At 43.5% G+C, this 15,797-nt stretch overlaps 1 protein-coding gene across 7 annotated transcripts in view; it reads left to right on the forward strand.

The window, feature by feature from the left end:
* PTPRS (protein tyrosine phosphatase receptor type S) overlaps positions 1–15,797 on the forward strand; it is a 715,207-nt gene that overhangs the window by 650,398 nt on the left and 49,012 nt on the right. For all 7 annotated transcript variants that reach the window (XM_069767783.1, XM_069767788.1, XM_069767782.1 and 4 more), the window contains one exon: positions 399–574. In XM_069767783.1, the coding sequence (XP_069623884.1) occupies positions 399–574 (176 nt within the window). The remainder of the gene's footprint in view (positions 1–398; positions 575–15,797) is intronic.

Consider the following 15,797-nt stretch of genomic DNA (forward strand, 5'->3'; position numbering starts at 1 on the left):
AATCGGACTAATGCAATCCATAAAAAAATGGGATTGCACTCTGCCGATTGTTAACTTATGGGGCAGCTCACATCTGTTATTCTTTTTTCATGCTGAATCGGCATGTGAAAATAATCAGCATGCTGTGATTGCATCCATGAATTGGATCGCACGTATTCATATAAGTCTGTGGGTGCATGTGAAACATTGCACTTCACTCGGATATCACCTTATCGTATCATCTTATCTCTCTTATTTTAATCACATTACTACCAGAAAAGTATTCACTAATTTGCAACTGTTCATTTCTCAAAAGTTTGTAAAAGTGTTACAGATAGGCATCATATGTATTCTTTATATTTCTAATATCTTTTATATATTTTTTGTGATTATGTAATTATAATTTCCATTTATTGCAGGAATTCTTGGCAGTGACTACATAAATGCCAACTATATTGATGGTTACCGGAAACAAAATGCATATATAGCAACACAGGGGCCCTTGCCTGACTCTTTTGGAGACTTTTGGCGCATGGTTTGGGAACAGCGCTCTGCTACCATTGTTATGATGACAAGACTAGAGGAGAAGTCTCGAGTGAGTCTCTAAATAACATTTTAAAGCCGTAAATCATCATTTTCAGTTTGGGAATGAAAACAGAACAGAAACACATATATGGTCAAACTGTATTTTTAGACAAATTTATTGAATGCTCATGATAAGTATAGAAAAATTTAGACAAACACACTACTCAATACATCAGTTTGATTAAGAGGTTTTACGAATTAGGCACAATTCTCGTTAAACACATCTCTCCAAATCCATTGGTACAAAATAAACCTTTATAAATAAAGGAGGGCCTCAGAAGAAATGAATAGTTGTAGGATTATGAAAATCACTGGATGGATAGACATTAATGCAAATTAAAAGATGGACACTACATTTTTAAAACATTTCGATTTGTTCAATATGAAGTATGAGCAGCAGGCGCAAAGTGCATGCATGTACACAACTTGGCTGCTATCAGTTAGGTTGTTAATGGTTGTCTGTGGAATGTTTTGCCACAGCGAATGCACTTGGCCACATAAATAATCAAAACCTGCTGCTTGATATGACAAATCCAGAGACACTGCAGGTCATGGTAGCACATTTAGGCCATACAGGCTTCTCGCAATAGCACGAACAGCATGCGGCCTGGAAAAGTCGTGTTGAAAAACAACTATTGGGACATTTTAAAGAAATGTAACTACATGCTATTAGTGTACCTGTAATGAAGACTAGAGTGGTCTGGCTACCGTAAGTTGTGCCACTCCACACCATAATCCTGGGAATATGAGTGGTGTGACACTTCCCTTGAAGGCCTCTTTATGTTGTTTCCAATGTGGTCTCGTCAGATTCAAAGAATGGTATATAGTGATCCATTCTGTACTGCTGGTGAAATAAGATGTCTCATACTAAACCTAACGCATCATACATTGTCTACACAAATCATCAAAAGGCATTTGCATGACATTGGGTTACGAGCCAGAAGTCCAGCTATAGGTGTTCCTTTGACATTACACCAACCCTTTCATAATTTATCAGTGCAAATTAAGGCTGGAATGGTGGTGTATCCTTTTCAGAGATGAATCCCGCTTTTGTTTTGGACACAATGATAGCCGGAGATTGGTTTGTAGACCACGTGGGCAACACCATAAAACACTATAAAAAGGCCTTCACGAGTGATACATGAGTGATACATTTTTCTAGACAACATTAGGCTACATATTGCTTGTGCTACTATGAATAAACAGCATGGCTTAAACATGCTACTATAGCTTGCAGCGTTTCCAGACTTGTATCCCATCAAGCACATCTGGGTAATCATTTTTCAGCAATTGCAAAGGGAGTTGCCAGCAGTGAATCTTTATGATTTACTTGCTTAAGAGCATTCAGCATGGCAGAACGTTCCTCAGACAACAATTAACTTAATTGACCGCTGCCAAGCTGTGTAAGTGCGGGGATTTCTGCGCATGTTGCTCATACTCCATAGTGGATAAATTGAGAAGTTTTCGGAATGTTTCCTTTTTTAAATCAGTTGCATATCATTAGCATGTCTACTAATTTCCATAGTTCCATGACTTTTCCTTTTTGGTGTTGAAATTTCAATGTTGAAAAGTGTAATATAATATTGCCACAATGAGAGATACTGTATTAAAATGTGAGACTCCTACAACTGTAAAAGAATTCCATGAATGACAAATATATAAAAAATAGGGAAATTCAGAGGGTGGGAACCCTCTGGACTATGCGTGGAAATTTTACCAATGTAAATACACTATCAGGGTGGTCAGGTAGAAAGCAAGGTACAAAAGCTCCTGACAATATCTCTAAGTAACTATAACAGAGCTCACAGGATTAAGCAGACATGATTTTGTAATTCACTGCACATATTAACTATTGTTATAAAGCAATAGTTAATTAAAGGACTTTATTCTGTTTGTGTGTGTTTTTATACAATATGACTATGGGGTTAGTAATGCCTCTCCATTACTAACTTCTGGGCTTGATGTCACCTGACAATATAAATGTGACATCAACCCCCACCTATTATCCCACTTGCCACCACATCAGGGTAAGTGGGAAGAGTGAGGCTAAATGCCAGAATTGGTGCATCTTATAGATGTGCTTTTTCTGGGTTGGCTGAGAGCTTATGTTTTTAGCCTGGGGGTCAATATCCATGGCCCCTTCCTAGGCTATTAATATCAGCCTGAAGCTGTCTGCCTAGCCTTTGCTGGTTATTAATTATAGAGGGACCCCATGTAATTTTTTTGGGGGGTCCCCATTTTAATAGCTATTAAAGGCTATGTATACAGCTGTGAGCTGATATTAATAGCTTGGGAAGCTCCGTGGGTATTACCCCTTTCCCAGGCTATAAACATCTGCCTTTCCAACTGCTGGTTAAGGAAACTATGTGGGAGAAAAATAATCGTTTAATAATTAAGTACATTGTAAGATGGCTGCCGGACAGGTCCTTAAGGGGAGATATGTATCATTGCGTTTGGTAGCTTCGGTGATGTGAGCTCGGAAAGCATGCTTCAACACATATAATGCTGAGAAAGTTAGTAGGTCATTCCAGTGCCTGGTTTTATGAGCAGTCAAAAGAGATAGGTGGGAGTGACTGCTCACATTTCCCCACCCCAGGGGCGCAGTTTGGCAGATAAATGGAGACCAAGTCTCTCATTCAGTGTCTGGGTCTGGAGATGTGTGAATCTCCTGTGTCTTGATCTCTGCAAAGGCCTAAAAAAACGGACACTATCCTGAACTGGCGGACCCGCAATATTGTATGGACTTTTTACTTTTTGTGTTCCCTTTGTGCCAGAAAAGGCTTTTCTTTTGTTTGGATTCCTGAGTGGTTTATGCAGTTCTAATAAACCTGACTGAACATTTTAAAGAAACCGCTTCCTGTGCCTACCTCAACCGCAGCTCAGTGAGTACAAACCTCTACAATTGGTGCTAGAAGCACGGGCACGAATCCGGAGGGGCAGTGAGACTGCTGCAGAGAAACCTCTTGTTTTGGGTGAAAGCAACTGCAGGAGCGAAAGCCGACAACATTGAGGACTTGATAAAGTAACTGATGCAGGCTAATCTCCAGCAGCAACAGATATGGGAGCAGCAGCATCAACAGTAGCAGCAACAGTGGCAACAGCAGCAGCACAGGCAGCAGATGGAACTCCTAGCTGAGGCGATCCGTAGCAGGGCAAACACCCCAACCCCAAGTCAAGGTGATGACTTGCACGTGAGGAAGACGATAAGAAGAGTGTTGCAAAAGATGACTCTGAGTGACGATGTTGAGGCATTCCTGACTGTTTTTGAAAGGGTGACGGAATGGGAGAAATTGCCTCCAGAGCAGTGGGCCGAGGTTCTGGTGCCATATTTATCAGGGAAACTGCAGAACACCTATTATGACCTGGCCTTGCAGGATAAAAAAAGAGTATGCCAAGTTAAAAACTGAAATCTCGGTGCGCTTCGGAGTGACCTTGACTATCAGAGCTCAACGGGTGCACCATTGGGCCTATTGCAGTGACAAACCTCCCCTGTCCCAAATGTTCGAACGCCTACACTTGGTCCAAAAGTGGTTTCAACCTGAATCTTCCTACCTACTTACAGATGGTGGAGAGGGTCATCATGCACAGGTTAATACACTCCCTACCAAGGCTGGTGCAATCCTGGGTTCCCCAGGAAGATCACCGTAATGTGGATGACCTGGTGAAGCCTGGTGAAGTGGTACCAGGCGGTCGAGAGTTCCTTGGGGAATCAAGGGGTCTTAGCATCTCCATACTGGGATACCCAAAGGGGGCTGACACCCAAAAGAGGGGAGCTAGAGCCACATCTAAGGGGCATCCAAGAGCCCTGGAGGCATCTGAGTTATTATCAAAGGCCCCATCCAATATTGTAATTTTCTGGAGGTGTCATACCCCAGGCCACATAGCCACCTATTGCCCCATGACCACAGAGCCAATGAACTGCAGCACAGGACAGCGCCGGTCGATATTTTGCATATCTGGTATACAGTGCTGTCCCCTAAACAGGCAAGGGACATGTCCTGTAACAGTGAACAGAGAGGAAATGACTGGCCTGTTGGACTCAGGGAGTTTGGTAACCCTAGTGAGGGACACAATTCCTCATCGGCTGATTCCTGGGAAGATGGTGGGCGTCCGCTGTATCCATGGCGATGCTAAAGACTGCCCTGTGACCTGAGTGGTCATAAGCACAAACTGTGGCAACGAGTCCCATGAGGGGGGTGCAGTCAAGGACCTATTGCATCCTATTATAATAGGGCAGGACTTTGCTTTATTTTGGGACTTGTGGGAAAAGGGAGTATGCCTGGTTGCCCAGATGAACGCCAGGTCTCTCCCAAAGAAAACTTGTGCTTGTCGGCGATGAAGATGAGGTAGTATCCCTGGAGGCCGACATCCCTGAGCTGGAGGTGTCCAGGGGAAACTTTGGAATCGCCCAACTCAGGGATTTAAGTCTAAAGGGAGCATTTGAAAATGTTACGGTCCTTAACCCCTTCGTGACATGCGCCGTACTAGTACTGCGCTGCCGGCACTGCATTCGTGCCAGCAGCAGTACTAGTACGGCGCACCGATCACCGCGGTCTCGCGCTGAGCGCCGCGGTGATCGGGTGCGGGTGTCAGCTGTATATGACAGCTGACACCCCGCAGCAATGCCCACGATCGGCGCTATCGCCGATCGCGGGCATTTAACCCCTCTCATGCCGCTGTCAGTAGTGACAGCGGCATAGAGGGGGATCGCGCAGGGACGGGGGCTCCCTGCACTCTCCCACCGGAGCAACGCAATGAGATCGCGTTGCTCCGGTGACCCGGAAGGAGTCCCCGGATCCAAGATGGCCGCCGGACTCCTTCCGGGTCATGAAGTGACCTGGCTACCCGGCGCCTGCTGAGAGCAGGCGCTGGAAAGCCAGCTAAGCTGCCTGTAAGATCGTTGATCTGACAGTGTGCTATGCACAGTGTCAGATCAACGATCTGATCTAATACAGAGATGTCCCACCCTGGGACAATGTTAGAAAGTAAAAAAAAAAAAAAATAGAATGTGTAAAAAAAAAATAAAAAAAAATCCCCAAATAAAAAAAAAAAAACATTTCCCAGTAAATCCATTTATTTATGTAAAAAAAAAAAAAAAACAATAAATGTACACATATTTGGTATCGCCGCGTCCGTAACGACCCGCTCTATAAAACTATCCCACTAGTTAACCCCTTCAGTGAACACCGCAAAAAAAAAAAAAAAAAAAAGGCAAAAAACAACGCTTTATTATCATACAGGCGAACAAAAAGTGAAATAACACGCGATCAAAACGACGGATATAAATAACCATGGTACCGCTGAAAGCGTCATCTTGTCCCGCAAAAAAAAAGCCGCCATACAGCATCATCAGCAGAAAAATAAAAAAGTTATAGCTCTCAGAATAATGCGATGGAAAAACAATTATTTTTTAATATAAAATAGTTTTTATTGTGTAAAAGCGCCAAAACATAAAAAAAATTACATAAATGAGGTATCGCTGTAATCGTACTGACCCGAAGAATAAAACTGCTTCATCCTTTTTACCACACGTGGAACGGTATAAACGCCCCCCCTAAAAGAAATTCAGGAATAGCTGGTTTTTGTTCATTCCGCCTCCCAAAAATCGGAATAAAAAGCGATCAAAAAATGTCATCTGCCCGAAAATGTTACCAATAAAAACGTCAACTCGTCCCGCAAAAAACAAGACCTCATATGACTCTGTAGGCCAAAATATGGATAAATTATAGCTCTCAAAATGTGGTGATGCAAAAACTATTTTTTGCAATAAAAAGCGTCTTTTAGTGTGTGACAGCTGCCAATCATAAAAATCCGCCAAAAAAACGCTATAAAAGTAAATCAAACCCCCCTTCATCACCCCCTTAGTTAGGGAAAAATAATAAAATGTAAAAAAATGTATTTATTTCCATTTTCCCATTAGTGCTAGGGTTAGGGCTAGGATTAGAGCTAGGGCTAGGGTTAGGGCTAGGGTTAGGGCTAGGGCTAGGGTTAGGGTTAGGGCTAGGGTTAGGGTTGGGGTTAGGGTTTCAGTTATAATTGGGGGTTTCCACTGTTTAGGCACATCAGGGGCTCTCCAAACGCGACATGGCGTCCGATCTCAATTCCAGTCAATTCTGCTTTGAAAAAGTAAAACAGGGCTCCTTCCCTTCCGAGTTCTCCTGTGTGCCCAAACAGTGGTTCCCCCCAACATATGGGGTATCAGCGTTCTCAGGACAAGTTGGACAACAACTTTTGGGGTCCAATTTGTCCTGTTACCCTTGGGAAAATAAAAACATAGGGGATAAAATATCATTTTCGTGGAAAAAAAAATATTTTTTATTTTCACGGCTCGGCGTTATAAACTGTAGTGAAACACTTGTTGGTTCAAAGCTCTCACAACGCATCTAGATAAGTTCCTTTGGGGGTCTAGTTTCCAATATGGGGTCACTTGTGGGGGGTTTCTACTGTTTAGGTACATCAGGGGCTCTGCAAATTCAACATGACGCCTGCAGACCAATCCATCTAAGTCTGCATTTCAAATGGCGCTCCTTCCCTTTCGAGCTCTGCCGTGCACCCAAACAGTGGTTCCCCCCAACATATGGGGTATCAGCGTTCTCAGGACAAGTTGGACAACAACTTTTGGGGTCCAATTTGTCCTGTTACCCTTGGGAAAATAAAAACATAGGGGATAAAATATCATTTTCGTGGAAAAAAAAATATTTTTTTATTTTCACGGCTCTGCGTTATAAACTGTAGTGAAACACTTGTTGGTTCAAAGCTCTCACAACACATCTAGATAAGTTCCTTGGGGGGTCTAGTTTCCAATATGGGTCACTTGTGGTGGGTTTCTACTGTTTAGGTACATCAGGGGCTCTGCAAATGCAACATGACACCTGCAGTCCTTTCCATCTAAGTCTGCATTTCAAACGGTGCTCCTTCCCTTCCGAGCTCTGCCATGCACTCAAACGGTGGTTCCCCCCCACATGTGGGGTATCAGCGTACTCCGGACAAATTGGACAATAAAATTTGTGGTCCAATTTCTCCTGTTACCCTTGGGAAAAAAAAATTGCGCTCTAAAACATCATTTTGTGGAAAGAAAAAATGATTTTTTAATTTTCACAATGATACATTCTAAACTTTAGTGAAACAATTGGGGGTTAAAAGTGCTCACCACACATCTAGATAAGTTCCTTAGGGGGTCTTCTTTCCAAAATGGGGTCACTTGTGGGGGGTTTCCACTGTTAAGGCACGTCAGGGGCTCTCCAAATGCGACATGGCGTCCGATCTCAATTCCAGCCAATTTTGCATTGAAAAGTCAAATGGCACTCCTTCCCTTCCGAGCTCTGCCATGCGCTCAAACAGTGGTTTATCCCCATATATGAAGTATCAACGTACTCAGGACAAATTGCACAACAACTTTTGGGGTCCAATTTATCCTTTTACCCTTGGGAAAATAAAAAATTTGGGGCAAAAAGATCATTTTTTGTGAAAATTAATATAAATTTTTTTTTACGGCTCTACATTATAAACTTCTGTGAAGCACTTGGAGGTTCAAAGTGCTCACCACACATCTAGATTAGTTCCTTAGGGGGTCTACTTTCCAAAATGGTGTCACTTGTGGGGGTTTCCACTGTTTAGGACATCAGGGGCTCTCCAGTCGTGACATGGGCTCCGATCTCAATTCCAGCAAATCTTGCATTGAAAAGTCAAATGGCGCTCCTTCCCTTCCGAGCTCTGCCATGTGCCCAAACAGTGGTTTACCCCCACATATGGGGTATCGGCGTACTCAGGACAAATTGTACAACGACTTTTGTGGTCCAATTTCTCCTGTTACCCTTGGTAAAATGAAACAAATTGGACCTGAAGTAAAAATTTTGTGAAAAAAAAGTTAAATGTTCAATCTTTTTAAACATTCAAAAAATTCCTGTGAAGCACCTGAAGGGTTAATAAACTTTTTGAATGTGGTTTTGAGTACCTTGAGGGGTGCAGTTTTTAGAATGGTGTCACTTTTGGGCATTTTCTGTCATATAGACCCCTCAAAGTCACTTCAAGTGTGAGGTGGTCCGTAAAAAAATGGTTTTGCAAATTTTGTTGCAAAAATGAGAAATCGCTGGTCAACTTTTAACCCTTATAACGTCCTAACAAAAAAAAATTATGTTTCCAAAATTGTGCTGATGTAAAGCAGACATGTGGGAAATGTTGTTTATTAACTATATTATGTGATATAACTCTCTAATTTAAGGGCATAAAAACTAAGAGTTTGAAAATTGCTAAATTTTCATAATTTCTGACAAATTTTTGTTTTTTTTCACAAATAAATGCAAGTCATATCGAAGAAGTTTTACCACTATCATGAAGTACAATATGTCACGAGAAAACAGTGTCAGAATCACCAGGATCCGTTGAAGCGTTTCAGAGTTATGACCTCATAAAGTGACAGTGGTCAGAATTGTAAAAATTGGCCCTGTCACTTAGGTGAAAACAGGCTTTGGGGTGAAGGGGTTAATGGTGTTTCTCAAGAGCTGGGGGCTGACACCCGATACCCATACTTTGCTGTAAATGGGGAGTTAATATACTGGGTCAACAAGGTGAGAAGGGAGGTAATTGAGCAGTTACTGGTGCCAGGGCCATACAGACACAAATTGTTAGACATGGCCCATACACATATGTTAGGTGGTCATCTGAGAAATGTTAAATTATTGTAGGTCATGTCCCACTGACCTCCCCAGTGGCTTCCTTCCATAGCCCCTTAGTGCTGTTGCCTATTATTGAAGTGCCATTTGATCGCATAGTCATGTATCTAGTGGGACACCTTGTCAAGTCCACCAAAAGGCATATCCTGGTGGTCATACCACTATGAAAATTCTGTGCCCAGGAGTTGGTCCACATCTTTTCAAGAACCGGGTTGTCTACGGACATCCTAAAGGACCAAGGAACCCCGTTTATATCAAAGGTGATGAGGGAGTTGTGCAGAACCCTGCAAATCACCCAGTTCTAGACCTCAGTCTACCATCTACAGGCCGATGGCTTGGTGGAAAGGTTTAATGAAAGTTTGAAGGCCACGTTGAAGAAAGTCGTAGAAAAGGACAGCCGAGACTGTCTACTGTCGTACCTTCTATTCTCTATCAGAGATGTCTCCCATGCCTCTACTAGATTCTTACCTTTTAAAATACTGAATTGCCAACACCCCCGTGGGCTCCTGGACGTAGCAAAGCAGACAAGGGAGGCGGAGTCTACACCATATCGGAGTGTAACCAAGCATGTGGCCCAGATGCAAGAGAGGATTGCCAAGGTGATGCCCATTGTGAGAACACCTCAAAGCACAAGAGGCACAGTCGAGGATGTACAATAGATCAGCAAGGGTGGGACACTTCAACCCTGGGGATCGAGTACTGGTGCTGGTACCTATGGTGGAGAGGAAATTCCTGGCCAAGTAGCATGGCCCCTATGAAATAGTTGAAAGGTTGGAGATGTCAACTATAAAGTCCACCAACCTGGGAGAAGGAAGCCTTATCAGGTGTACCACGTCAACCTGATTAAGCCTTGGCGAGATAGGGAAACTGTGGAAACCCTGTGTTTAGTGGCTAAGCCTGAGACTGACGTGGAAGAGGTTAAGGTGGCAGAAACGATGTCACGTGCCCAAAAGCAACAGCGCTGAGAGTTGCTACATCAGAACAGAGGCCTGTTCTCAGAACTACCAGGTTGTACAAAGATCATTGATCATGAGGTTCTGACGGAATCTCATGTATGAATAAACTTGACACCATATTGGATTCAATCGAAAAGAAACTCAGCTGACAGCACCACCATACTAGGGAAATAACTTGTGCCTGCTCACCTGTGATGGGAGTCCTGACCGCCAGATCTGAGGTGCTCCAGCCACTGAACAAGTCCAATATCAAGCAACGAAGAAGAAAGGAAAGGCGGCACTCACAGATCCATTCCGAGCGGTAACTTTATTGCTTGAAAAGCCATCACAGCCGGGGGTACTGAACAAACAGTGCGGCAAGCCTGACGACGGCCGTTTCACGCCCTCCTGGCGCTTCTACGGGTCAGTCTGGTACCTATGGTGGAGAGGAAATTCCTGGCCAAGTAGCATGGCCCCTATGAAATAGTTGAAAGGTTGGAGATGTCAACTATAAAGTCCACCAACCTGGGAGAAGGAAGCCTTATCAGGTGTACCACGTCAACCTGATTAAGCCTTGGCGAGATAGGGAAACTGTGGAAACCCTGTGTTTAGTGGCTAAGCCTGAAGCTGACGTGGAAGAGGTTAAGGTGGCAGAAACGATGTCACGTGCCCAAAAGCAACAGCGCTGAGAGTTGCTACATCAGAACAGAGGCCTGTTCTCAGAACTACCAGGTTGTACAAAGATCATTGAGCATGAGGTTCTGACGGAATCTCATGTATGAATAAACTTGACACCATATTGGATTCCCAAACCCTTCCAAGAGGTGATCAGACATTGTGGAGGTGTTGGTTTGCTCCTTTCATCACAATGTGCTTTCCAGGTCATCCCCCCGGTTACCTCACTTACATTTCCTTCCTTCGAAGTCCACGCCGTCACACTCTTTAAGCCCTTCTTCTTGTGAGTGTCTGTTGTTTATCGCCATCCAGGCTCCTCCTGCCAGTTTGTAGACCACTTTGCCACCTGGCTTACTCACTTTCTATCCTGTGACATCCCCGCCATCATCATAGGAGGCATTAACATCCCCATCAATGATCCCCTCTCCCAATCTGCCTCTCATCTTCTTTCTCTAACTTCTTCATTCGGCCTCTCACAGTTTACTAATTCTCCTACGCATGAGGATGGGAATACTCTGGACCTGGTTTTCTCCCGTCCCGGCTCTCTGCATGACTTTACTAACTCCCCTCTCCCACTCTCGGATCACAACCTTCTTTCCTTTTCTGTCAAGAATTGTCTCCCCACCCGGGACATCCCCACTTACCACACTTATCAGAATACACATACCATTAATACCCAGCAGCTTATGGACAATCTCCACACGTCTTTAGCCCCCATCTCCTCCCTCTTCTGTCCAGACTTAGCATTGTCACACTTCAATAATACACTGAAGAATGCCCTAGATGAAGCAGCACCTTCTACACGCAGAAAGACCTGACACAGACAATGGCAGCCCTGGCACACTATGCAAACACGCCTTCTTCAGTGTCGCTCAAGGTGTGCAGAGAGGCAGTAGAGAAAATCTCTCTTAGCAGAAGACTTCATCCACTATAAGTTCATGCTCAAAACCTATAACTCTGCCCTTCATCTGGCCAAACGATCCTACTTCACCACACTCATCACCTCACTATCCAACAACCCAAAACGACTTTTCGAAACCTTAAACTCCCTCCTGAAACCTAAAGTACAGGCCCCCATCACCAATCTCAGTGGTGAGGATCTGGCCACTTATTTCCTAGAAAAAAGTAACCACATTCCATCAGGATATCTCAGACCAATCTCCTCAGTGCTTTGATCCCCTTCCCTGCCGCACCTCAAGCTCACTAGACATCTTTGAGCCTGATTCAGAAGAAGTTTCCAAGCTCCTTGCTTCTGCTCGGTCTACAACCTGCAACAGTGACCCCATTCCTTCACATCTCCTGCAGTCTCTCTCACCAGTGGTCACTACTCACCTGACTAAAATATTTAACCTCTCTCTTTCTTCAGGTATCTTTCCCTCCTAATTTAAACTTGCAATCATAACCCCTTTACTTAAAAAGCCATCCCTGGACCAGAACTGCACTGCTAACTACAGACCTGTATCTAACCTTTCCTTCATCTCTAAACTCCTGGAACGCCTGGTCCACTCCCATCTAATCCGCTATATCTCGGATAACTCTCTTCTCAACCCCTTACAAACTGGTTTCCGCTTTTTACACTCCACTGAAACTGCCCTCAATAAAGTCTCTAATGATCTAATAACAGCTAAATCCAAAGGTCATTGATCCCTGCTGATTCTCCTGGATCTCTCCGCAGCATTCGACACTGTGGATCACTAGCTCCTCCTCACTATGCTCCTCTCTATAGGCCTCAAGGACACAGCCCTCTTCTGGTTCTCCTCCTACCTCTCTGACCGCTCCGTCACTGTAGCTTTTGCCGGCTCCTCTTTCTCTCCTCGTCCCCTTACTATCGGGGTTCCGCAGGGCTCAGTCTTAGGCCCCCTCCTCTTCTCTCTATACACTACCCCTATTGGACAAACAATCAGCAGACTGGGGTTCCAGTACCATCTCTATGCTGACAACATCGAATTATACACTTCTTCCCCTGACATCACCCCTACCCGAATTCAAAATACCAAGGATTGTCTGCTGTCTCTAACATCATTTCCTCCCTCTATCTGAAACTAAATCTCTCTATAACGGAACTACTTGTGTTTCTCCCTTCTATTAACCCCACTCTACCCAACATCGAAATTACCCTGGAGGGTTCAACCATAACTCCCAAGCAGCATGCCCGCTGTCTTGGGATCATATTCAACACCGAACTTTCCTTTACTCCATATATCTGATCACTCACTCGCTCCTGTCACCTGCATCTTAAAAACATCTCCAGAATCCGACCTTTTCTCACCTTTGAAGCTGCTAAGACTCTTACTGTTGCTCTTATTCATTCTCATCTGGACTACTGCAACTCTCTTCTGATCGGTCTCCCTCTTACCAAACTTTCTCCTCTCCAATCCATCTTGAATGTGGAAGCCAGGGTCATATTTCTGTCCAGCCGCTTCACCGATGCCTCCATCTTGTGCCAGTCATTACACTGGCTACCCATTCGCTACAGGGTCCAGTATAAACTCATCTCTCTCACCCACAAAGCTCTCTACAGTTCTGCACCGCCTTATATCTCCTCTCTCATCTCTGTCTATCGCCCTACGCGTGCCCTCCGTTCTACAAATGACCTAAGACTAACATCCCCCATAATCTGAACCTCTAACCTCCGTCTCCAAGACTTCTCTCGTGCTGGGGCAGCTCTCTGGAATGCACTTCCCCAGACGATCAGACTGATACCTAGCCCGGACCTATTCAAGCACGCTTTAAAAACCCATCTCTTCAAACAAGCCTACCACATCAACTACTCGGTAAACTAACTTTGTCCTGTTCCCTCCTTCCAAATATTATTCTGAATCTGCACCCTACTATTCATTTGTCTCCACACCCTCCATGCACATGATAACTGCACTTGATACTTGACTATTGCACTTAAACACACGGGCTGATTACCGGATCATGTAGCGTATTGGATAAAATATAACCTTTAATTAAATATACTAAAAACGAGTACCACAACTCAAAATTGAACAAAGTGCAAAGTGCAAAGGACATACAACACTATATACATATAGGTGCACCTGACTACAAAGAGTATCCTGATCTAGGATTACCCTGAAAATGGGACCGCTATTAAATCATATGCCATACTACGTAACTGCCCTCTATTAAAATGGCATAGAACATGTATAGCGGTTAGCTGCCAATCACAGAAAAATGTTTCAGCAGTCCCAAAATATTAATCATGTACAGTCAATGCATCCTCAAATTGTCAAAACACCCATTACCTAAATCTTAATAATATCAAAGCAATATAACTGCAACATCATGCTGTCATAGTGGTGCTCTGAGTGAGTTTTTAGTATATATAATTAAAGGTTACATTTTATCCTATACGCTACATACCCTATATTTTTTGTATTAAACCACTGGCTTTTATTAGATGACCCGATCCTGCAGCTTTATATGAAAATCCCTATTTATCATTATTGCCAGACCTGAAATAACAAGCACTTTTCACCTGTTGTGTCCCCCCATTGCCTTGTAGATTGTAAGCTTGCGAGCAGGGACCTCACCCCTAATGTCACTGTTTAAATTGTCTTAACTTGTATTGAATTTATTGTCTGTACATGTCCCCGCTTAATTGTAAAGTGCTGCGGAATATGTTGGCGCTATATAAATAAAAATTATTATTATTATTATCTTGAAAGATCTGAAGTGGATGCTGAGCCTTGGAGTCATTGAAGAGTCCAAGAGTCCAAGTCCCATAGTATTAGTGCCGAAACCAGATGGAGAATAGCGGTTTTGCAACGACTATAGGAAGCTGAATGTCTATAGGAAGCTATAGACACTGATAGACCTTTTTGGGGGAAAATTAAAAGCAGTATGTGTGGAGAAAACCAGGCACTGCTCAGCACCTGCCCAATACAATCCCAACAGTGAAGCATGGTGGTGGCAGCATCATGCTATGGGGGTGTTTTTCAGGTGCAGGGACAGGACGACTGGTTGCCATTGAAAGAAATATGAATGCGGCCAAGTTCAGAGATATCCTGGATGAAAATCTCTTCCAGAGTGCTCTGGACCTCAAACTTGGCTGAAGGTTCACCTTCCAACAAGACATTGACCCTAAGCACACAGCTAAAATAACAAAGAAGTGGCTTCAGAAAAACTCTGTGACCATTCTTGACTGGCCCAGCCAGAGCCCTGACCTAAACCCAATTGAGCATCTCTAGGGAGACCTGAAAATGGCTGTCCACCAACATTGATCATCCAACCTGATGGAACGGGAGACGGTCTGGATCCCCAAATCCAGGTGTGAGAAACTTGTTGCATCATTCCCAAGAAGACTTATGGCTGTACTAGCTCAAAAGGATGCTTCTACTCAATACTGAGCAAAAGGTCTCAATACTTATGACCATGTGATATTTCAATTTTTCTTTTTTAATAAATTTGCAAACATTTCTACATGTCTGTGTTTTTTTCAGTCAAGATGGGGTGCAGAGTGTAAATTAATGAGAAAAAAAAATTAACTTTTTTGAATTAACCAAATGGCTGCAATGAAACAAAGTGTAAAATATAAAGGGGTCTGAGTACTTTCCGTACCCACTGTACACTGTGTGTAATCCATCTATTCTATGCTTTTGGCTCCGGCTGTGATTTTACTGTACGCAGGTAATGAATTGCCGGCTTTTCAAAGGACATTAGTGTGTAAAAATTGGACAGCACTTGCATGGTGCGAGTGCTGTGTGATTTTTCTTTTTCTCACACCCATTGACTTCTATTGCTGAAAGCGATCCGATTTCCGATTACAATCGCAGCATGCTGCAAATTTTTTGCAGTCTTCTCGTGATCTAGTCTGAGCTGGAAAAAAATTGCAGATGAACACACAATGATAGAATAACATTGATCCGAGTCCAATCTGGTTTTTAATTGGATTGCTTTCTTCCGATTTCATTGCAAGTGAGAATGAGCCCTTAAACAGAGGGCC

Source organism: Ranitomeya imitator, chromosome 1, assembly GCF_032444005.1.
Source record: "Ranitomeya imitator isolate aRanImi1 chromosome 1, aRanImi1.pri, whole genome shotgun sequence".
NCBI classification, from domain to species: domain Eukaryota; kingdom Metazoa; phylum Chordata; class Amphibia; order Anura; family Dendrobatidae; genus Ranitomeya; species Ranitomeya imitator.